The 23,354-nt window shown below is 40.5% G+C and overlaps 1 protein-coding gene across 3 annotated transcripts in view; it reads right to left on the bottom strand.

The window, feature by feature from the left end:
• Positions 1-310: 310 nt before the first annotated feature.
• LOC122630169 (homeobox protein prospero-like) overlaps positions 311-23,354 on the bottom strand; it is a 39,132-nt gene continuing 16,088 nt past the window's right edge. For 2 of the 3 annotated variants that reach the window (XM_043814356.1, XM_043814354.1), the window contains exons 4-5: positions 9,568-9,727; positions 311-8,693 (exon numbers count right to left, since the gene is read on the bottom strand). In XM_043814356.1, the coding sequence (XP_043670291.1) occupies positions 8,514-8,693; positions 9,568-9,727 (340 nt within the window). In that variant the 3' untranslated portion in view covers positions 311-8,513. The remainder of the gene's footprint in view (positions 8,694-9,567; positions 9,728-23,354) is intronic. The other variant, XM_043814355.1, reaches the window with a different exon arrangement.

Below are 23,354 nucleotides of genomic sequence, written 5' to 3'. Positions count from 1 at the left end.
TCCTAGTTTTCAAGTTTCTTCCTAGTTTATCATTTTTTTCCTAGACGATCTCTACAATACATATATCGCGGGCCTCCCGGTAGTCAAGGAGGCCGGCTCTCTCTCTGTATAATTTTTACGATTTCTCTTTTTTCTCCCTTAATTTCACCTCTCAACACTTAAACTCGCTTTCATCCACAATTTCACATCTTTCTCTCATTTTTTCTCAACCACGCGAGCATACGTAGACGTACATTCACATTTTCTCTTTCTCTCTAATCCATTTACTCTCTCTCTCTGTCTCTCTTTTTTCCGTTCTCTCTCTTTCTCTCTCTCTCTCTCTCTCTCTCTTTCTCTCTCTCTCTCTTTCTTTCTCTCTCATTCTATAGGATCGGTTTGCGCCGAACGTATCTCGCCCGTGGCTCCGAACTCAGTTCCGAAATCACAATTAACACGGATTTCTTATCAGTCGTGACTTTTTCCCTCGTACTCTCTCAACTTTTCTTTTTCCATTCCTTTTTGTTTTATATATATAATATCCGTTTCTTTAAATGTATCATCCGTTCGAATAAAAAAAATCACCTGTTGAGATCGCGAGATTTCGTGGCTTCAACGACGGTCGCATCAAGGACACTTGGCTCCCTTCTATGCTTCTACATCTCTCTCATCCTCGACACACACGCATTCTTTCGCTTTCTCTCTCTCCCTCTCTCTCTCTCTCTCTCTCTCTCTCTTTCTTTCTCTTGCGCACACCTTTTTCTTCCTAAATAACCTTCGACCTATCCCACCCTCCCTCTCACCCATTCGTCCAATCCCGCAATTCAGCTTACTCGCGTGAATCCTCCAAAGTATGTCGCTATCCCGAGAGGCTTCCGATATCGAGTTAAGAGGAAAAAAGTGATCCGTTCGTTATGCATCGACTATGGTTCCAAGGCACGTAAATTATTCGTTAACATTATGTATGCATGGGAGTATAGTATAGTATATATACTATGATCGCAGGTGAATCGAGAGCTGGAGTATCGACAGCCTCTCGTCGGGTAGCCTGCAAATCAGAGCGTTTGAAGGACTGATCGAACGTATCGTCGGTCTAAGAAACAATTATTCGTTCTTCTTCTACTCGTTCATTCTCTTATCAAATACATATGCGCATAACCGTCGGGCATCGACGCGAAAAGAAAGTGTGTCGACGAGGCAGGAGTATCGACTGCGACTCGTCACTCTGTAAAATATCATTTATGTGAGAATTTCTAAACGGAAAACCGTCGTCTTTTTATCCTTGGGAACCAGAGTCGAGGACGAACATCGGATCGAAGGAACTTAAGATTATTAATTAATTAGAAGATAATATAGAGGAGTCGGAGTAGTCGACGAACTCCTCTTTCTATCTGTAACGAAAAATTCATTCATAACAGTCAATTGCGATAACATTATTAAGGATGATATGTCGTTACGTCGAAGCCGCGAAGGGATGCTTCGAGTGAAATCTCGATAAAAATTATTCTCCCCTTTTTCGTGGCCTCTCGGAATGAAATGAAAAAAAGAAAAGGAGGTAAACGAATACTCGGAAGCTCCACGCTCGTCTTTCATCTCCGAATTTACCGAAGAAAAAAAATTCCATTTCACACCTTTAGTTCTCTTACTGAAAACGTATAGTAGACTTAACGCGCTACGTGTACTACGAGATTATCACACAGAAAAGTTTTGCTCACTCGGTGCTAACAATTAGTTTTTATTTCTTTTCTCCTTTTTTTCTTTTTTTTTTTTTTTTTATTTGGCGTACGCACGCGATATATATTATATATATTCCCCTTTCTCTCTCTCTCTCTCTCTCTCTCTCTCTCACTCTCTCTCTCTCTCTGTTATTCTTTTCTCTAATTCTCTGTCTTAATTTTTCGACTATTCTTTTTTCTCTCGCAGACACCCTTGTCCCATTCACGCGTTTTCCCTCCTCGATTCGCATATTTTTCTTATTATTATTATTATTATTGGTTAATTTAATTTTTATTTTTATTCTCAATGTGTGTATCACGCGCGCACACGTGAAAAAAACCGAAAGACGCGATTAAAGGAGTCGTTGCAATTCTACGGAGAAAAAGTTTCATCTCTCTGCCGCTCCTCCTCCTTTCATATCTGTATATAGCCTCGTCGCTTCCGCTATCGCGCATTCACCGATTAAGTTAACCCTAATTATGATCCTAATAGTTTGAGGAATTATTATTCTCAATGAACTTACAAAGAATTTTCGCGCGCGCTGTCTCTCGCTCTATCATTCTTTCACTCTCTCATTCGCTTCTTCACTTTCGTTCGCACTCATACGAACACTCGACTTTTTTTTCTCCCTCCCTTTCTCTCATTTCTTTTTCTTTCACTCTCGCTTGCATTCGATCTTTCTCCCTTCTTTAGTACATTCGCTCGTTCGTTCGTTCATTCGTTCGTTCGTTCGCTTGTGATCTATCTTTTTCTTTCTATCTCACTTCCTTTCTCTCAGTTTATTTCTTTATCACGACTTAATCTCGAACTCGATAGTCATATTCGTAATAATAATATAATATAATCGTACAATAATAATTAGTTTATTAGTGTGTGTGTGTCTTTTTTTTTCATTAATCTTAAGTAAGTATTCTTCATCTGCAGCGTGATACGACCTTCCGCTCGGTTTGTTTTTTTTTTTTATATCTTTAATTAATCGATAATATAATAATTAATAGCTTGCATGTGTTAACGTTAGATACTATTACTTAATTCTGCTTACGTCTTCTTAAAACTTACGCATTTATGTATGTACGTATGCTCATTATTCCTTTCGCCTCTTGCGCATTATTTTTTGTCTTCTTTTCGTTTTATCTCTCTTTTCTCTTCCTTTCTTTCTTTCTTTCTTTCTCTCTTTCTCTCTCGCTCTTTCTCTCTCTCTCTCTCTCTCTCTCTCTCTCTCTTTCTCTCTCTCTCTTTCTCTCTCTCTCTATCACTCGTTTCCTCTTTCTCTCAGTATAATGTTTATTATCGCGTTTCGTCTTGTTCCGTGTGCTCGTTCTCCGCACGCTTCGGCCCAGTCGCGCCAAATAATGTTAATTAACGGCGAGTCTCGATCGACCTCTATTTCAATTTATTTTCTTCTTAATAAAATTTACATAGGGATCTCAATTTTTCGCCACCGACCGAGGAAATACAAACGTTCCTTCACGCCGTTCGATATCTATTTCTCTATTCCCATCTTTTTCTCTTTATCGTCTCCTTCTACCGTCCGTTCGTATATAAATGAGTATGTGTCTGTGTGTCGGTGTAGTAGACGTCGCGCATCCGTAAAATCGTCGAGAGAGTCCGATCGTTGCTTTTCCACGATTTTCCTTCGCTTTTTTCCCCTTTCTCGTAGCGTACGCAGTACGCGAACTTTTCTACGTCCTTTTTCCGTAACTCTCGATCATCGAAGGACGACAACTCGTCGATAAAATTGACAGCGTCGATCGGATGACAAAGAGTTTACAGTCCCCTTCTCTTTCTTTCTCTCCCTCTCTCTCTCCCTCTCTCTCTCTCTCTCTCTCTCTCTCTCTCTCTCTCCCTTCAACGAGTCTTCGAAAGGGGAGACTTGAATGATATCGTCTCGGCGAAAGGCTTTTTCTTTCTATCTTTCTTTCTTTCCTTGTTATTCGTTCGGTGCCTCACTCTCTCTTTCTCTCTCTCTCTCTCTCTCTTCGTTTCTCTTTGTATGTTCCGTCTCTTAGAGTTTTCTCTCTTTTCTTTTCATTATTTTTAAAAATTTTCGCGTTTCATAAATAATTTCTCTCGATTCTCGATCGATGGACGACCACCTCGAAGAATCACGCGAAAAGGAGCAAGCCCGTTTTCTCATATTGAATGATTATTATTTTTACTCTTCGATTGAGTCAAGCCGATCTTACGGTTTTAAGGTCTGTCATTTTTATATCATCAGGACAAAGATATTTTTGCTATTATTTTAATTTAATTAGAGTTTTAATTTAATTTAATTTAGATCAATTTGCGGTTTTTAGCTCTCGAGGTTTAAGGAAATTAACGAGAGAGATCCGGTTAGATTAAATATTATTATTTTTTTCATTAACGAGTCTGAATCACGTAAAATTATTTTTATCGTTATTTAGAAATGTTATTAAAGTAATCGTTAGGAGAAATTTTTATGATTGTCAAGGTTTCATTAAGTACGTACTAATTAAATAAAATAAGAAATAGATCTATCGATCGTGTCAGTGTGTATATGTGCATATGTGTATCGTGGAATTTAACAGGCTGTTCAAATAATATTTTAAGATTATAACAGGGGATAGTGTTGTTCGTTATATTTTTGTTCTTTGTCCTGAAATACGTCAAGGCTTTTGCAGAATAAATATCGATACCGAAATTTGCAAAGGTCAAGTTCTTATCGACGATAAGATACTCAAAGATAATCATATGGACGTTTATCGACGTGAAAGTGCAAAGCAGCTCGAATTGTTATTAAATAACTTGGAAAAAAATTAATTATTCAATGAATACGTTCAACGATTAAACATTTCGTAAGGCCAATATGATAACGCGCGAATAAAATTTCTCACGGTTTTTTTTTTTTTTTTTTCTTTTCTTATAGGACGATTTTTCAACGAGGTTCGAGTATCGTAGAAAGACGAGTGCAACGTAGAAGTATATAGACGTAATCATTGTACGATGAATAATTCTTTTTTCCTATTTACGCCGGCAGAGCGTTGCGAATCCGTTTTATAGGAAAAAATGGAAAAGGAAACTGTCGTAATAATATGCGAAGCAAGGACATTTCATTTTTCTTTTTTCTTTTCGACCAACGAGATATATCGAGCCACCCTGTTATGAGGTATCAAAATCAATTGTCGATCGAGATTTCAAACAACTTCGTTTCATTTCTGAAAATCAAACGAGAATAACGCCCACGTTTCTTCATTCATAAATAGTTAGACCAAAATCTTAGGCCAACGCCGAGAAAATAAGTAGCCACTTAGTTTAGGCCAAAGTTGAGTATTTACGAATCGAAATTTTCGTTTACCCCTTTTTAATCCGATCGTTTCTAGATTCGCTTTCGTCATTAACATTTATTTTCCTTTTCATTTTACACAAAAGAAGCTTCTTTTTATTCGCGATCTATGATCCTCAAATCCTTGATGACCTCGATGACATCTTCGTTGATCTTTATGGACCAAATTTTCTTCGACTTCGCATAAAGGTAGGCCGGGTTGGCAGTCGATAATAACTTATATGGAACATTCGGAAGCGAGGAATTTTTTTCTTTTTTCGGCCATCACTTTTCGAAGAAACTTAGGATATAAGAAATAAATGCAAAAGAAAAATATTTTGGTAATCGACAAATTAAAATTCAAATTAAATTCAATTTTTTTTCTTTGTTTTATTGTCGTGAATAATAAATAAAATAATCAATAAATCGATCGTCGATTAATTAAAAAATATTGATTTGTGACTAGGTTAAGACTCACCGCTTGCAAAAAGTGTGTTTGTGTACTGCACGTCACATGCTACCGGTATAATTTTCAATGATAATAGTAATAATATAATAATAATAATAATAATAATAATAATAACATAATAATAATAATAATAATAATAATAATAATAATAATAATAATAATAATAATGCAATAACTAGACGTATAGAGAAAAGATACAGCGCAATATTGGGATTGGGGATGTACAATTTTTTGGAAGAAGCATTAGAGGTAAAGAGAGAATAAGCAATCGAGTTCGAGAAACAAAAACATTAAGAACCGTTGGCATGGAATCGAAGTAACGGACTTAATTTAAAATTAACTAAATTGACCGCGATAATGAGGATAATCATAATATTAATAATAATAATAATAATAATAATAATAATAATAATAATAATAATAATAATAATAATAATAATAGTATAATAATTATTATTATAATCGTGGTCTTAATAAAATCCTCATGTACATAGACTGATAAAGATTAATAATAATAATAATCGTACTGTCTGTGACGATAATGAAGACAATAATAATAATAATAATAATAATAATAATAATAATAATAATAATAATAATAATAATAATAATAAAGGTAATAATAATAATAATGGTGCATGTAATAGCGACAGTAATAAAGGTGAGGGGAATAAGTGGTGAGGAGGGATTGGGAATGTGCTTATATTATATCAGGACTCGCTACTACCCGAAATATTTTTAATATTAACGTTGTACCGTATCTACAGGTTTTTCTTTTGCGAAAAAAAAGGCAGCGACGAGAACGCAGAAACGACGTTGTTCGTATTTTTAACGCAGCCTGTGCAACGAACAGACAGGGGTCCGCGAGAAGTTGAGACCCTTTCGTCGTGCATTCTCCTCACTCGTTAAATGCTAACAGTCGCGCCAGCATTCCTTTCTCGAATTAAAAATCTATTATTTTATATGCATGTGTATGTGTATGAGTATACATATACATATATATCTTCATCTTCATATATATATAAGTATATATACATATATACTTTTATATAAGTGTTCAATATAACTCTACTTTTATATTTAGATATAATTTTAGCACGCACCGGCGTTATTAAAATCATTTAATTAATTAATTAATTAGCTTTAGTTTCGTCTATATTTAGGACAACATCGCCGGCGCACGCTCGTTTCTTCCACGTCAGATCGCTCCTCTCTTTCTCTTTCTCTTTCTATCTCTCTATCTTATCTCTCTCTCTCTTTCTCTCTCCCTCTGTCTCTTTCTCTCTTTCTCTTTTTCTCTCTTTGCTCTTAATACTCGTACTCTCGTTATCGCGACTAGCCTAACCTGATTATTATATATACCATATATATATATATATATATATATATATATATATATATATAAATTAATAATCGGGATAAAATCTCATGCATCGTTCGATCGATTGCAAGAAGCGCGAGAAGCGAAGAACGAAATTTCTTAGGAAATTGAATCTCTCTTTTCTTAAGAAGAACTTCTTCTTTCGCCGGCCAAGCATTTTCACGTCGATTTATTTGTCATTGATTGTTGACAACTTAAATTCAATTGGTCTTGTTCGTTGACGAAGAAACATCGAGAGATCGTCGTCGTTGATCGTTAAGATCAACTAGAACTCGCGCGATCTTCGCGAACGACGAGCATAAAGGATAACGTCGTTGATCTCACGCAAGCGTGATCATTTCTTCTTTGAATTTTTTTTTTTTTTTTTCTAAGAGGAAGATCTCACCGTCACGTTTCATCTCGTACGTTAAAGTAAAGTAGTACGTGCTAGTTCCCAAAAAAAGCAACCCTTTACCCCTTTAGCCCTTTTCGATGATGCGTCGCGAACGGGCATGCACTCCTGGGGACGACGAAGACACCATAAAATTTCGAAACAACAAAAATTTTCTCCGTCCATCGACATTACATCGAGATAAAGATTTTCATTTTTGAGGTATTTTTTCCGAGGGTCGCGTAAAAGCGTGGACCACATGGATCGACATTTTTGGACCACAGTTTCTTTTTTTGTTACTAATGTTTTATTTTCTTGTTTTTTTCTCTTTCTTCTTGCTTTTAGTTCACACCGTAGAAACGATCTAGGACGAAGGGCAACGAGAGCCATTCGTCGTAGATCGTTTCTCGGTGAATCGTCGAAGGATCCTCTTCCGGTATTTCTCGAAAAGCAGAAGATGATCCATCGAGTTGTTCGAGATCACCGAAAGATACTCGACCACGTGCTCCACGCATCTATCGATCCTCGATAGCAGTGACGTCTTTTCTTTAATTTATCTTCTCTTTTCTTTTTTTTATTCTTTTAATAATGGCGAGAACAACTCACCATTCCCCATGAATGCAGTCCCGTCCTCGAAGGCTTACTTCCTATTCGTCGCATCGATTTCGAAAGAATCAGAGACTTAAAAGTTAGGCGGGTAATAATAATGCATTTTTCGTTTCTTTCTATCTCCTTTTTTTACATTAACAAACAGACCCTACGAAAGAAAGTCTCAAACACGATCGAAATTCAAAATTTTGTTCGTGCTCGATCGTTGACTCGCGGTTTCTCGTCATTCGTCGAGTAAATCGACTAATACTCTCTTTCACTTTTTCTTGTATACGTTTTCGTTCTTTTTCGTTAATTCTCTCCTAATGATTCCCCTCGTAAGATCTTACGATATATCGCGATTAGGTCACAGCCTGATCCTTCGTCGGTCGATCTCATCCGTGTACGCTTTTATATTATTTCCCGATTTCGACGGATTTCACGACGCTCATCTTCTTCCTTCTTTTCTCACAACGCGTCGTTCTAACTCCTCGCCATTTCAGCTTCGTTTTTCGATATGTTATTTTAGGATACCTGAACGTGTACGTGCGAGGGAGTCGAGTGTCCCTCGAACGGCGATGACGACAACGCTGCTGGTGGTGGCGATCCTTCCTCTTCATCTCGGCCGTTTTCAATCTTCCTTTTCTTTTACTTCTTTTGATTACTGGGAACCGTCTAGCGTCGGTGGCCCCGAGCACCACGAAGAGCAAGAGCCACGCGACCTCCTGATTCATTCAAGCTGCTCCAGAAAGTTTGGACTCTTGAAGTACTCTGGTACAGGGTCGTCCAGCCTCGAAATCACCTTATAGATAGATTTCTTCCAGCTTTGCTCAGAGTCCTTACCACCCTGGATCGCCTTGAAGAATTCTTTTAACGTCTGTTCGACCACGTACCTGAAGTTGCTCGGCACCTGAAAGCGTTCGAGATACGAAGTAAGTTTTTTTCATTTCAATTCAATCGAATTTTTACGTAAGATTTGATGAAATATAAAAAAAATAATTCGAAATAACTCAGGAAACAGGCAATCGGGCGTCGATGTTCGTTCGATTTCTAATCAATAGTTCGAATGCTATTTTATTTCTAATGAAATATTTATGTCATCGAAGAATCGATTTGTACAACAACAATCAACAACTTTTACTTAATCACTTATAATTTTTTTTCTTTTTCATTCTTTTTTTTCTTCTTTTTTTTTTTCTTGTTCAATAGCAAAAGAAATTCCGATTGCTTTATCGGTACGAAGTCTAGGATAAAAGTTAATGCTATTTCGCGAATGCCTATGCCGCTGTTTGCCGGGTGAAGGGTTCGCATTTTAATTAGCGCCTTTCAATTATTAACGAATGCGAGTAATTTCGCGTAAAATAGGCGGGCGTGAGATCGAAGGACCGGAAAATAGCTGGGTTCAGAGCACCCGTGAAAATAATAGTATATAATCGTTTTACAGTTATAATATCGGGTTTATATAATGCGTAAAAGGGAGACGGAACTTAGCTATTTATAATAATTAAATCATATCGAAGATGAAAAGATAAGCTCCGATGATAAAGAATCGGACAATCGATGAAACCGAAATAATTTTTCGCCAAATTAAGAGAATATGTTTCCTGAACTTCTCGACAAGCGATATTTCGACATTGATAATAAATTTAATGAAAAGAACGATAGTCCATTTTTCGTTTTCTCTTTTTCTTTTTCTCTTTCTCCTTGACTCGACGCACGCTCGAAAATAAAGGCGAAAACAAAATGAAAAGAAAATGTATCGTGTGCGTGTTCGTGTTGCGCACCTGGGGTTCCCATACCTCAATGTGGTTGTTACGGTTGTAGTGTAGGTTCAGCACCCGATAGATTTCGGAATCGCCTCCTACTCGGAGGTCTTCGGCGTTTTTCACGCCTTCCGAAACCGCTTGTCTCGCGTACTTCTCCATTTGAATGTAGTAGAACTCCCTGAAATCAAAAGTTAAACAGGATCGATTTGAGTGAAAATTCAAATTTTCTGTTTTATTAATTAATTAAAGAGATCGACGGAGAATGGATCGTGAGAAACTCGTGACATTCTTGCCTTACTAATTAAACGGTTACTATCAAATGAATTTGCAAGGAATTGCCGATGTTGGAGGAAGAGTTGAAGAGAAACAGGATCGAAATTATGTCGAGTTTGTAGGAACTATTCGGTGACGATCATCTTGCCGACGCTCAACTTCGACTTTCGTGGTAAAGAGTATGCTAATACGTCGTCGATAATTAATTAAGGATCGATACTAAAAGTAGTCTGACGCAAGCTATGGAGGTAAGGGTGGAAGATGGGCTGACAAACGAGGAGGAGGAGATGGAAGAGAAAAAGAAGGGGAAAAAGTTGCAAAGCGGTGCGCACAGCTCCTCGTCGACTGGCAAGCGACACGGTTCAAAGAGACTATTAAGAACGCGTTACAGCGTATCGTCCAAGAAGGCACGATACTCTCTCCCTCTTTCTTTCTCTCGCGCACACAAATGCACAACATACACACGGATACATTCGAAAACTTCATCCTCACGCGCAGCTCTTCATTCTTTCTTCCCAAGTTCGTTGGTTTCATGTGGAAGAGAAAAATTAAGCGCTCGGCAAGTTTAATGTTTACGTTCATTAATTAACTCGGTTAAACAAACATAAGTCACTAATTGGTGGGTAATTAGTATAGTAATAGTGACCTGAGCGTTCTGTCGCTCGCGACGCCGCGTCCGGATGCGAAGGGTGCCTTCTCTTTCCCTCTTTCTCATTTTGTAATCACACAGGCAACTCTCTCTCTCTCCCGGTGGTGAAAGAAAGAAATTAAAACGATAGGTGCTAAGGGAAAATTTATCTTTGAAGCTGCGACGAAAGCACTCTCTCGTGCACTCTCGCTCTCCTCTTTGTCCGAAAGATCAGAAATTTTGTCTGCTTCTGACGACGACGACGACGACGACGACGACGACGACGACGACGATGGCGGCGGCGACGACGACATAGTACTTCTCATTAAGCGGCACGAGAGCTCCATTATTATTTCCGCGGATTGTAATGCGCACTTTAGAAAATCCGCGGCGACGCGAGCGTAACCGTACGAGAATATATTTTTAATATTTCATCGTTTCAAAGACGTTTTCTTAAGGGCCGGCCTACTTCCATGGACAAAGAGCCCGAGAGCCCGACTTGCTTCGCACATTTACGGAAAAGAACGTGACGGAGAATTTCATTTCGTTCTTTACTTTTATGCAAACGGAATATCAAACGTTTCCAGCTAGTAATATAATTATATAATTACTAATACGACTGCAGGTTTAATTGCAATTGATTAAATGCATTTTATGACTTTATACATAAGCTACCGTACGTATAACTATGTCATTCAGGAGAGAGATCGAATTGCAGTAAGGAAAAAGAAACTAGGCTTTTCTAAATATCTCTTGTCATTTTTCCATTCGAACATTTTCCGTATTGCTCGGGAATAAGTCGAGCGAGGAAGCGAAAAGTGAACGAATGACTTGGCGTTCTAAGAGAGCGTACTAGGCTTCGGCATCGTTAACTTGCACGAAGCATTTTCATTCTTTCGCGGAGCTTCCTCCTCTTCCTCCACCTTTTCCTCAAGTTCATAAAAGAGAAGTCGTATTCTCGTGGGAAGTATCGTCGCGATGGCGGTAAGAGTAGCAGTCGGGTTGATCTTGCAATTCGGATCTCTCGAGGGAATGCAAAGAAACACGCTTCACCGAGAATCCGTCGAGTCTTGTAAAATGCGACCCATCGACACGACTCGATTCAACTCACTCCCTACTACCCCTCTCCTACCACCTTTTACCATCTCCTCTTCCATGAATACGCTCGACAATACGATACCAACTCGAATCCTTGGTCTTCTTCGTTCGTTCGTCGTTTTTGCCATTGGGAGCAATTTTTAAGATTGCTTCCGACGCGACACGATCGAAGACAACGAGTGAATGAAAAAGAAATTTATCGAGGCCAGCGTTTTCCTCTTTACTATTTCTCTTTATTTTTTTTCTCTTTTGAAAAATTCAATGTCTTTAAAGAATACGAAGATCTATATATCGATCGAACGTAACACACGAGTGAATCAATCGAAGAAGACCAGTGACGGTTAGAACTTGAGATACAGCAATATCGTATGCTCTGATATTTGCAGGGTGAAGAAAAAAGGTGAATATAAACGAGAAGCACTCTTCTTTCGATCGCTTCAGATTGGCTCTCCCGCCAATTAAGACAATTTCGCGTGCTCTTATCAGCAGTCAGCCAAGAGAAGGTTGCGCACGAGAGGAGGAGAACTGAAAGAGGAGCGTGACTCTACGAACCGAGTCTCTCGCTTTTTCTCTCGGCGACGCTCTCCTTCTCGAAACGACGACGGCACCCGTCATCGGCTGGCTCGCCACCCCCGACTTCACCCTCTCGGCGATGTACGTGTCACCTGCGTCTATAATCCTTATTCAACCACCCATCAAGTGCATTCAAACTCGTCGTATCGCCGAGTATAGGTGGAAAATATAGTAGGCAGAGTCTCGGCTTGCCGGCTTTGTTGGTTAACGTATCGTATCCATCTAGAATTATGTGCCACGTGGTATAGCACTGCCTCAGCTTCGGAATTGTATATCTGTGTATGTCCATGTATATATATATATATATATATATATATATATATATGCGCGTGTGTATATATATATATATATGGATATAGATATAGATATAGATATAGATATAGATATATATACATATATATAGATATATAGATATATATATCCGCGAAGTGCCTAATTAAAACAGACACCCGGAGACAGAGAGAAAACGGGACGAGAGACGAGACTGGTAGCATAATGGGGTGTAAGAGCGTGAGGGAGACGGCGCTAGTTCCGTAGTCGGTTTGACAAAAAGCCCGAGTGCTAGAATTGCCACTCTTCGACCACCAAGTGCAGAGAAGAAGAGCAACCGTCGAACTGAGAGAGAGTGAGAGCGTGAGGTAGAGAGGAAGAGAGAGAGAGAGAGAGGAAAGAGCGAGAAGGAGGGCTCGAGGTGGCTTGAGCGAGAGAGAAAGACCGCGAGTATGGACCAGAGGGTGAGCTGCGGAGTCATTCATTATAGTATTGTATAATTAGGATAATAATAAGCTCTTCAGAGCCTCGGGTTTTCTTGCGCCTCGTTGCAACGGGGCGCCGACGAGAGAGCGAGCAACAGAGAGAGATAGAGAAAAAGAGAGAAAGAGAGATAGATGGAGAAAAATGAGAAAGAGGAAGAGAAAGAAAACAAGAGAGGAAGAGAGAGAGAGGAAGGAAAGAAGGAGTCTTCACGAGGGTGATGATTATTAGCATCTAATTACGAGACGCTTTGCCGTCCAAACCGAAACAAGAGAGCCCGAACGAAAGAAAGAAAAAGAGATGACGAAGAAGAAGAAGCCCTGGACTCTTCAAGATGTTGTATTCTTTCGGGGTTGACACAAAGGACGAGCCTAATGAGCGTCTTCACGGAGGAAAACGGAGTCATGTTTTTTTTCAACCCTCACCGTTTCTTCAGGATTCGAAGGGGTTGTGTGACGTATTTAAGAAACTGCCACGTGGACCGTGCTTTTACATTCATCGTTCGAGATTAAAAATTAACATTTAGCTTATTATCCTTAATCACGAAAAACGCGATTGATTAATAAGTATCATAATTAATAATTTCAAGTCCTTTCAAACGTTTCTTCTTTGTCGTTGTACATATTCTTAGATAGATAAAGTGGAAAAAGAAAAGAAAATACGAGTACGGATCACGAATTTGATTATTTCGCTATCTCTCTCTTTCTCTCTCTCTCTCTCTCTCTCTCTCTCTCTCTTTATTTTTCTATCCTTTACACGGATCTTCCTTGGCATCGCGATTTCTTTCTAATTAGACGACCTTCCGTCAGCGTTATGATGTATCCGAGCGTTTAATGGTAATGTCTGTCGATGCGGTACCTTCAACAGCGATCTCCATCGCTACAAGTTGCCGTTTCGACGCGCCGCTTTTGTGACGCGGGCGTGCACACCGTATAGGCGAGAGCACCAATTAAAAGGGGGAGCGGCTCTAGCACTCGCCTGGTTTTTTTTCTCTTCCTTCCTCCTTCTTTCTCTTTCTCTTTCTCTTTCTCTCTCTCTCTCTCTCTCATTTTTTCATTCTCTTGCCACTTTGTAGACAGTCTACCGATTCGAAATAAGCAACGCCGTCGTGCATTTTGTTGGCCGAAATCGCGTTGGTAAAGTACGGCGAAGGGGTTGAGAGGATCTTGCAAACGCAGTCGTCGACTCTGTTTGGTCTTGTACCGCCTTGAAAATCCCGTAAAGTGACTTCGAGAGGACGATGGTAGGGTGAAATGGAAGAGTGCGTCTTCTCGCCTTACCGAGTCCTCCTTCCCTTTCTTTGAGTTCCTTTCATTCGAGGATCTTCTTTTCTTTTTGTCTCTCTCTCTCTCTCTCTCTCTCTCTCTCTCTATATATATATATATATATATATATATATATATATATATATCTTTCTCTCTTGCTCTTACTTTTCTTAAGACAGTTCCCTGTAACGGTTACGCCAAAGCAGTTGACCTTGGACAATGGCGAAAAAGCAACTCAGCCCCTAAGAACCAAACTGACCCTGTGAACGTCTCGAGAACCCCTGTCGATCTTCCGGCTTTCTTACCTTAACTTTCCCACGAATTCTTACCCAAAGGGGAGGAGAGAAGAAAGAAAAAACGTATTTGCTACCGACTTTGATCGCATCGGATTCTGGCGGTGAGGGGATGAAAGATCGTTTTTCACGTCAATTCAGACTAACTTTGTCGTTTGACTCATTTGCATTGTTATGGAAATATGAAAAATGCATTTGGTTATCATAGAAATGATCGCATAAGTCATGTTTTTTGTTTTTAAGCAGACCGACTTAAAAGAAAATCGATACTAATGAGAATTATGAGGCAGAACGAAGGGCTACACTTTTTCCTTTGACCAATTAATTATTTCCTCCAATTCGTGAAGAAGAAAGATAAAGAATATAACGAAGAAGCAGAAGGAGCAAAGAAAAAAGTCAGAAAAGAAGAAAGTTTCTAGCTCAGGGCTCGTACTTCGCTTTATTTCGCGGTCGTACGAGGCGTGAAAGTGCGCATAACGAGAGAACGTTAAGTAAAGGAGGAGGAGAAGGAAAAGAAGGAGGAGGAGGAGAGGACTGCGGGTGGTGGTCGCAAGGAAGGAGGTTGGGTGAGGAGATGGAGGTGCCATGACGGATACGGATGGATGGATGGGTGGGTAGACGCATTTGCCCGTCAGGGCGTAAGGGTCCATTCAGAGGGCGCGTTCAAAAAGGTGTCGCGCGGGGTCTTGATGTTGCACCCTGTGCACCCTTCTTAATTAGTAATTAACACTTTAACGCCATCTGCACTCAAACTCGCAGGCGGTAAGCAAGCTGCACTACTGAGTGTCGGCTTTCGTCGCCGGCATCATCGTCGTCGTCGCCGTTTGCGACGTCGTTGTGATATTAACGACGACGTGGACGATACCGATGTATATAACGATATACTTGTATTGGTGCTATTTCGCATTTGTCGTAGTGATGCTGGCTGAGCTCTGGGCGCGCTCGAGCTTTGGAAAATCACGTAATTAAAATACAAGTTAACAAGTGATTACATCGTTCTGTTTCGTCGTAGCTCGCACACCGACAATTACGATATAGCAGGCGCATACATTTCTCTGGATGACGGTACCCTTAAAAGTACCTGCTCATTGCTACTACCCAACTACTATCGTCACTTTCATTGTCCGATGCAACTCGTTGGAATACTATCATTGTTACCGTTGGTTGGTGAGTACTATCGAGAATCAGAGATTTTGAAAGAATCCATCAATGCACCATTGTAATGGAAAAGGAGTAACTCTTTTCGCAAAACGTATGGTTATTATCTTCTATTTAAATTTCTTATATTTTAAGAATTCAATGTCTTATTAAAAAAAGAATGTATTATATAGTTCAAGTTTAACTGATGGACTTTTCTATTTTAAATTATATCAAATTAAAATCAATCGAAGGATTTTTAGAGACTATCGCAGATTCATTGATCCCTCACACGACAGCTGGGAAATAGAATAAAAAAAAGAAAAAAAAGTTGGGGGAAAGAGAAGATTGTCCTCGGAAGATCGAGGCATCATTCGTTCTAGTCACCCTTCTCGTAAGCAAGAAGGACACGCGACATCGTCCTCCCTATCGTAGATCCGCTACTAAGCCACCTTTTTTCTTTTTCTCTGTTCTTCTTTCTCTTTCTTTCTCTCTCTCTCTTTCTCTTTTTCTCTCTCTCTCTCTCTCTCTTATTCTCTCTTGCTCTTTACGAGCAAGTTTCCTAAGCCTGTGAGACAATCGGCCGACGATCGTACGGCAGATGTGCTGCCGACAATAAGCCGAACTCCTGGGCCCTTCGCCCTTCATAAAAGAGAGGGATGTCGAGAAACGGTGGCACTAGACGAGAGAAAGAGAAGAAGAGAGAGAAAAAGAGAGAAAGACCGTACGAACGAGCCGAACGAAGAAAAAGAGAAGGGGGCACTGAGCACGGGGGTCCTACAACATCGACCACGAAGGGTCCGCATGCCGCACGCGCCGATCTTACAATGCACACTTTTCGTGTGCCCCTTGCTTTTCACTGGCCACCCTCTCTCTTTCTCTCTCTTTCTCTCACCCTTCGCCACCCCGTTTCTTTTTGCATCTGGCTGCCTTGAAGCTCGCTTCTGTCTTTTTCTCTTTCTCTTTCTTTCTCTTTCTCTCTCTCTCTCTCTCTCTCTGCCTCTCCCTCTTTCCCTGCCATCGTTCTTTCCTTTCTTCATTCTCTTTACTATAAGTCCCCCGACAGACCCCTTCTTTTCGTTCATCGTCGAGAAACTAGAGGACGATAGGGGAAGCACCGTTAGACAGATAATTTTGTCAGCCAGCCGCACGTTCCTCCTCTCTCATTCATCTTATGCAAATCTTCGTCACGAATGAAATTATGCAAAGAGCATTAGAGTCATGAAAAGAGTTGATTTCTATCCGCGATATCGATCAACTATCTACGAACTGATTCAATATTATAGAATAGGATATCGTCTTATAATTAATTCTTCTTAATATTTTCTCATCGATTATTATTAATTTAAATTATGTGATTTTTTTGATATTATAGCAGCAATCCAAGTACTTTAACATTAAGAGGGAATAATACTTGTAACAAAGGAAGATAACAGTTTTGAGTGTCTTCCGAATCAATTTACAATGAGATACGTTATCGCATCTTTGAAATTAAAGGATAAATCAAGAGAACGTAACCTCGTTTCTTGCACTTGGGATCACGAATAAACTCTTTGGCGTGGGGTTTAGTCTTTTCGAAAGAGAGAGAAAGAGAGAGAAAAGAAAGAGAGAGAAAAGAGAGAGAGAGAGAGAGAGAGAGAGACGGTGTTCGAAGAGAACGAAGGGGCAATGTGCACCATCCACACGAGCTAAGAGGGGTGGTTTTCAAAGCTACGGAGAGTAAGAGAGAGAGAAAGAAGGAGAGTGAGATGAGGTGAGGGGTGTCGGAGAGGCTGCTGCCGTAGGAGGGTGGTCGGAGGGTGTTTGAGGGAGCGGGGGCAGCTGCTTTGAGCGGTTTCACTCTTCAATGGACCCGGACTAACCCTCCTTCTCCTACCGGACCCTCTTTTCCCTCCCCTTTCCTTCCGTGCATCCATCTCGTCCGCGATTCGTGTCCTCGTCGCACTTCGGCATCGTCCAAGCATTTTTTTATTCGATCGATTTTCCCTGCCAAGTCACCCAGCGATGCATCGCCACCACCAACACCAAAGCTACTACTACTGTCGATACTGGTGCATTCTGTCCGTGTATTAACATGCTCACGTGCGCGCAAATACACGCCTTAGAAAGGCGTTACGGAGGCGTTGTTGACGATATAACTATTCGGATACATCGACGATGCATCACGAAGAAAATCGTCCCTGAACGTGACCACTTCATCGACTCTCCAAAGAAATGTCAAGGTCGAATTATTAAATCCCTGAACGATTACGTGGGAAGGCATTTGTACACGGCTATTTTTCTCATTTTTTTTTTTTCTTTTTTTTTAACTATCGCATTCGAGTTTCGAAATGCAGTTCTCGTACGTTTCCTATCGTATTTTAGAAAGAAAGAATATTTTTTTACATGCACAGTCTGAAGTCTCTTAAGAATATTAATCTTAAAATTAAAAAGAGATTAAATAGGCGATCGATTTCGGAATGTCAGTGGTACTTCTTGTCGAGAAAACACTTCACGGAAATTTACGGATCGATAGTTCTATCGAGGAAAGGGGAAGAATATCAAAGAGAAGAAGAGAGAAAAAAGGAGATTCGTGATTTTGAAATTACCAAGGAGTTTTTTCAATATTTTAAGTTGGGATCTTTTTAATATCCTCTAAAGGATTTGGATCTTTGGATGACTAGACATAAAACTTAAATCTGGGAACTTCTACTCGCCGTGCGAGTACTCTACCAACTGAACTACTCAGTCCCTCCACCTTCGTGCGAATGCCTAGTAGTTATGTTATGGAGGAGTCTCGATCCTACATTTTGCACATCTGTCCTGAAGCTCTAATGCCTGCTGGGACGACAATGAGGCAGTTAAGTCCTTGGCGCATCGGCTGAGTACACACGACGTTACGGACAGTGAGAGACGAAGAAAGAGAAACTGAGATGGAGTAAAAGAGTGAGCGAGAGAGAGAGAGAGACAGACAGGGAGAAAAAAAGAGAGAGAAGGATGGAAAGGGAGACGTACGAATACGGAAAGAGACCAGAGAGAGATGGAGTAGGGCAATCCCCTGAAACGTACGTTCACGAGCGTGCGTTGAAGTGAGATAGAGGGACACACACAGAGAGTGAGGGCGAGTGAACGAGCAAGAGAAAGAAAGAGAAAAAGAGCACACGGAAACGCATATACGAAGGCGAGCGTAGGAGAAGGGTTGCCTAGGTTAGGGACTCGGAAAACATCCTTTGTCGAATACCCTACCGGGACCGCTCAACCGCCCGGCAACTCGTTCAACCCGCTGAGAAAAAATCAATAATTCTTTGTTGTCAAGTTTACCTCCTGTCATACCATGCTAAACCACATTACGAGTTCACCGTTGGAAAGGGTGTAAGAGGAGGAAGCCAAAAGGAGTCTTCTTCGCGTTCCAATCTTCCGAATATCTTTTCAAGTGGTAATATAATCGGTGTATAGATTTCAGTCAATAAGAATGATCTTATCAGTGTCAAACGATATTATATCCTGTGGAAGATTACCTGGAAATTGTTAGGAAATAGAAAGTAAAAAATAAAATTTTGTACGTAGAATAAGCTGATGGTAATAAATCAGCAGACCGATCGTACTCGTCATATTTCGTTCGCATTGTACTATAAAAGAAACCTATCGATAGTTCTTATTCGCATGCCTGCATTGCGGCCGATTACACATTGAGATCGAAGGGTCCACGTAAGAGCGAAGGGAGATTTCGATATTTACCCCAAAAACTTTGAAAAAAGAGCTCCCTTGTTTTCTATCGGAGCACGAGTGCGTCGTGAGATCATCGCGTGATCTACGGAAAACCGTTACGCGTTCGATGGGGTGAGCAAAGAAAAGTGACAGTGGAAAAAGAGAGAGAGAGAGAGAGAGGGAGAGAGGTAGGATGATGGCTTTAGGGGTGGAACTCATGGCAGTAGGGCAGTAGGTTAGCTAGGGGCGGTAGCCACCCTCCCAGCATCTCTAGTGCGTATAGTTCGTTGGGTAACAGTAAATAGGATTTACTAGACAACTGTCGACCACCGGGTAGGAACCTAGGCAACTGTAAATATTCGATGAGATTACGTTTATGTCTGTTAAACGATCCCGCTTCGGTGAACCCAGGTAAATGCCCTTCTATCTTTAGGTGTCATAATGGAATTCGTAAGAACAGATTGCGTATAATACTCGATAGGAAGATTAGCGAAAACACTGTTTGGTCCACTGTTTAGTCCATGAAATATTCTAAAAGTCTCAAACTTATCGATATTTATTTAATATGAGCCGATGAGTCTGAAAACGAATGTTGTAAATTTTTTTGTGATTTCGTATTACTGTACCGACGTATTACTTCGGTGTTAATTTTGTACATTAAATTCGAAGTGAAATTTCAACTGGTGAAGACATACAGACTCGATTAGGCCAATAATCGATACAAAAAAGTAGTTTCCATTTTTCTCTTTACTAATTCAACCGAGGTTACTACTTCTTCAACGACAACACGTTTTGGCGGCCTACTTGTCGCCCGTATGCAATAATGTAAGATAGTCGTTTTGCTTAGTTCGTTTGCCCGCATGCTTCTACCATACTCAAGAGGTGACTTGGCATATGGGCGATTTGCATACGACGTCGACGAACAAATGTTTCTACGATCGCCGTTCCGTATAAATAATCTTGGAAAAGATGTACTAAAAAGAACGAGATTAGGAGAATTCCACGTATTTTAACATTTTTCGAAAGTGAAAATATTGAAGAGAAAATTACATTGTTATTTTTATTTGCGCGAGTGTTTTTTTCGCTACTTTTCAATATTCTTGTACTAATTTATTATAGGTCGTTTAATAAATATTAATAAATGAGGCGGCACGTTTGAGGTGATTTTACCGAGATCGTTGGTGACGTTTGTAGAATTCGAAGAGTCGACGAAGGGCTGTTTGAGAAGAGTAGGAACGGCGCGTTTAAATCGATTTTCGAGTGCTTTCGATTTTACCGTATTCCTTCACGCGAGAGCGTAATCTCGCTTCGAAAAGAACTCGATCGAGTCGGAAAGTGCCGAACACAGAGAAAGAAGAGAAGAAGAGAGAAAAGAGAGAAAGAGAGGGCAAACGCGGGTAGAAGACCGGCAATACCTCGGAGAAGGGTAATATCCAGTGACGAATAGTGTTTGATCTGGCTCTGCGCCATGGTGTAAAGGACAGATGCAATTTGCCTGATATCGTTTTACTGACAAAAATATCGAATGACGTGGCGCCGCCAAGAGTCGTGACACGGATGGTCCCTTCCCCCTACCTACCCCTACTCCCACCACCTGATCTGCACACCCACCCCCGCGCGTCTTCGAGAGGAGCACGACGGATATTATCGTCCGGCCCAACGGGTTTTCCGGAAAATCTTTTTTACAAGCTTTTTCAATTAACTCCAACGACGCTGCTATCGTCCTCGCTGACGACCTCTGTTAACCGTCCCACCTCTTCCTATCTTTCTCTTTCTCTACTTTCGTCCCTTGCAACTCGTTTTACGTTCTTCCATCCCTCGCCAAATTTCCTTTAACTCGCGATTTTCAAGCAAATGCATCAGGCTCGATCGATCGAGCAGGATAATCACGCATTGGAAAAGTTACAGGACTATTCAAATTAAAATTGCTTAAAATTTACCTGTAACGCTTTCGTTCATCGATTACATTTTTATTACGATTTACAGGGACGACGTTACTTTGAAATGCGAGAATAATAATAATAATTAACCAACACGTATGAATGTGAATCATTGACTTTTAACGTCGAAACTATCGAAACATAACTTTATTAATTCTACTCGGAAAAAATGCTCAACCGTCTCAAACATCGTAACACGTTAAAGCGTATTTCGCGAAAATATGTGACGCGTTACTTTGCATCCAGGAGAAGCTAGAGAGATGATAAAGTTAACATGAGCTCTTTTTCTCTGGCCCTCTCCCTCCCTTCAAAAGAGACATTATTTATATCATCGTCTGCCGCGAGTCGTACATTTTTTCCTGCCCGAAGAAGCGAGGAACGCTGGAAAAATGGCAAAAATTTAATGCATTTTAGCCCGTCTGAATCGAGATGTCGTAGATCCTGATTAAAAAAAAAAAAAAAAAAAAAAAAGAGGGAAAAAAAACAAAAAGAGAGACAACGAAAAAGTGAGAGAAAGAGATGGAGAAGGGGAACACGGATAGAGGGAGAGACAAATGGAGGAAGGAGGCACGTAAAACGAAATGAGATAGGTAGATAGGTAGAAGGATAGACAGATAAACGGAACAGAAAGAGAGAAAGAAAGAAAGGGTGGAGAGAGTAAAAAGCAGAGGAGAGTAGGAAGACGCGGTGTGTGACGAGAGAGAGAGAGAGAAAGAGAGATAGAGAGAGAAAGAACAAGAGAGAGAGGGAGAGATAGAGAAAGAGAGAAAGAGAGAGCGAGTGAGGAAGAGAGAAACGGATGAGTCGTGCATGCGGAAGAGCTGGGAAGGACGACGAATTGGGGCGAGGAGGGGGGGGTGGGATTTCAAACGAAATCAATTCAGAGTCGCTGTCCAGCCGAACGTTACCCTCGCGAACGCCGGGATAAATGTTGGCCGAAACAGTAATTTCACGCCCAGTCCCCGGTACGTCTGATCCTGTCGCTTTAGTGCACGATACACCGTCTCGCTGCATCGCCCGTATAGTTACTCTACGTGCGAAATTTTCATCAATTTCGATATCTCAAATTTTCCTCTTTCTCTCTTTCACCTTCGTAAAAATTTATTATCCAAATGGATATTTTCTTTTTCCTTTTTTTATAAGAACAAGATCTTATGATATGCTTTAAAAACGATAATATCGATAGTAATGATAACAATTATTGAACGTATACTGATCAAAGTTTTATACGAGAATCTTCGATAAAAATTGTCTCTTATATCCTTGCTTGTTCTCATGGAAGGTGATACGAAGTACCCGTATTTATGCAATGAAGAAATTCCAAGAGAAAGTTCAAATTATCGGCAAAAAATTGTTAATTACCAGCTTGTTTTGTGTAAGGTGAGACGAACTGAACGATTCAATCAAAGATTTATTTCACGTGGCTTTTTTATCTGCATCGAACCAATACAAATATTCTTTCTATACTTGAAGAAAAAAAGATAGAGAACGACAACGACCGATAGAACGGTCGCGAAAATGGAAAAGAAAAGAAGGGTAAAGAGAGAGAGAGAGAGAGAGAGAGAGACTACGAGAGAAGGAGAGGGAGACTAGAGAGCCGAGTAATACGAGGGCATAACGAAGTCGACGATAATCCATGCACGGACAATTTCATTTCTACCACGCAATCCCGTCTTTTGCTCTCTCTCTCTCTCTCTCTCTCTCTCTCTCTCTCTCTCTCTCTCTCTTTCTCTCTCATTTTCTCTCTATCTCTCTCTCTATCCTACTCTCATCTCTCTCCATCTCTATTTCCCTTTATCTCTCATCCGAGTCTGCGCGGTAGCTTTTTTGATAAACTGTTTTCCGCGTTTTTCACCGGTGGATGTAAATTAAATCCTCCATGGAGGCCGACGGAGGCTCACGTCTCCCGGCTGCCCCCAGGATTCGTCCCTCACCCGCACTCTTCTACTGTCTCTCTCTCTCTTTTTCTCTCTCCCCCACTCTTTTTCTCTCCCTCTCCCTCTAGCCCCTTCGCCCGCGAGCCATCGCGGCGTATACAAAGCCGATTAGGACGGGACACTGGGAACATTATCATTTTGCATTTTTCGTGCGGAGCGGACGAGATCGCATTCCTCACCCCCTATCTTTATTTCCCTTTCTCTCTTTCTCTCTCTCTCTC

This window comes from Vespula pensylvanica, chromosome 6 (assembly GCF_014466175.1).
Source record: "Vespula pensylvanica isolate Volc-1 chromosome 6, ASM1446617v1, whole genome shotgun sequence".
Classification (NCBI taxonomy): domain Eukaryota; kingdom Metazoa; phylum Arthropoda; class Insecta; order Hymenoptera; family Vespidae; genus Vespula; species Vespula pensylvanica.
This window is presented reverse-complemented; position numbering and strand designations above follow the sequence as displayed.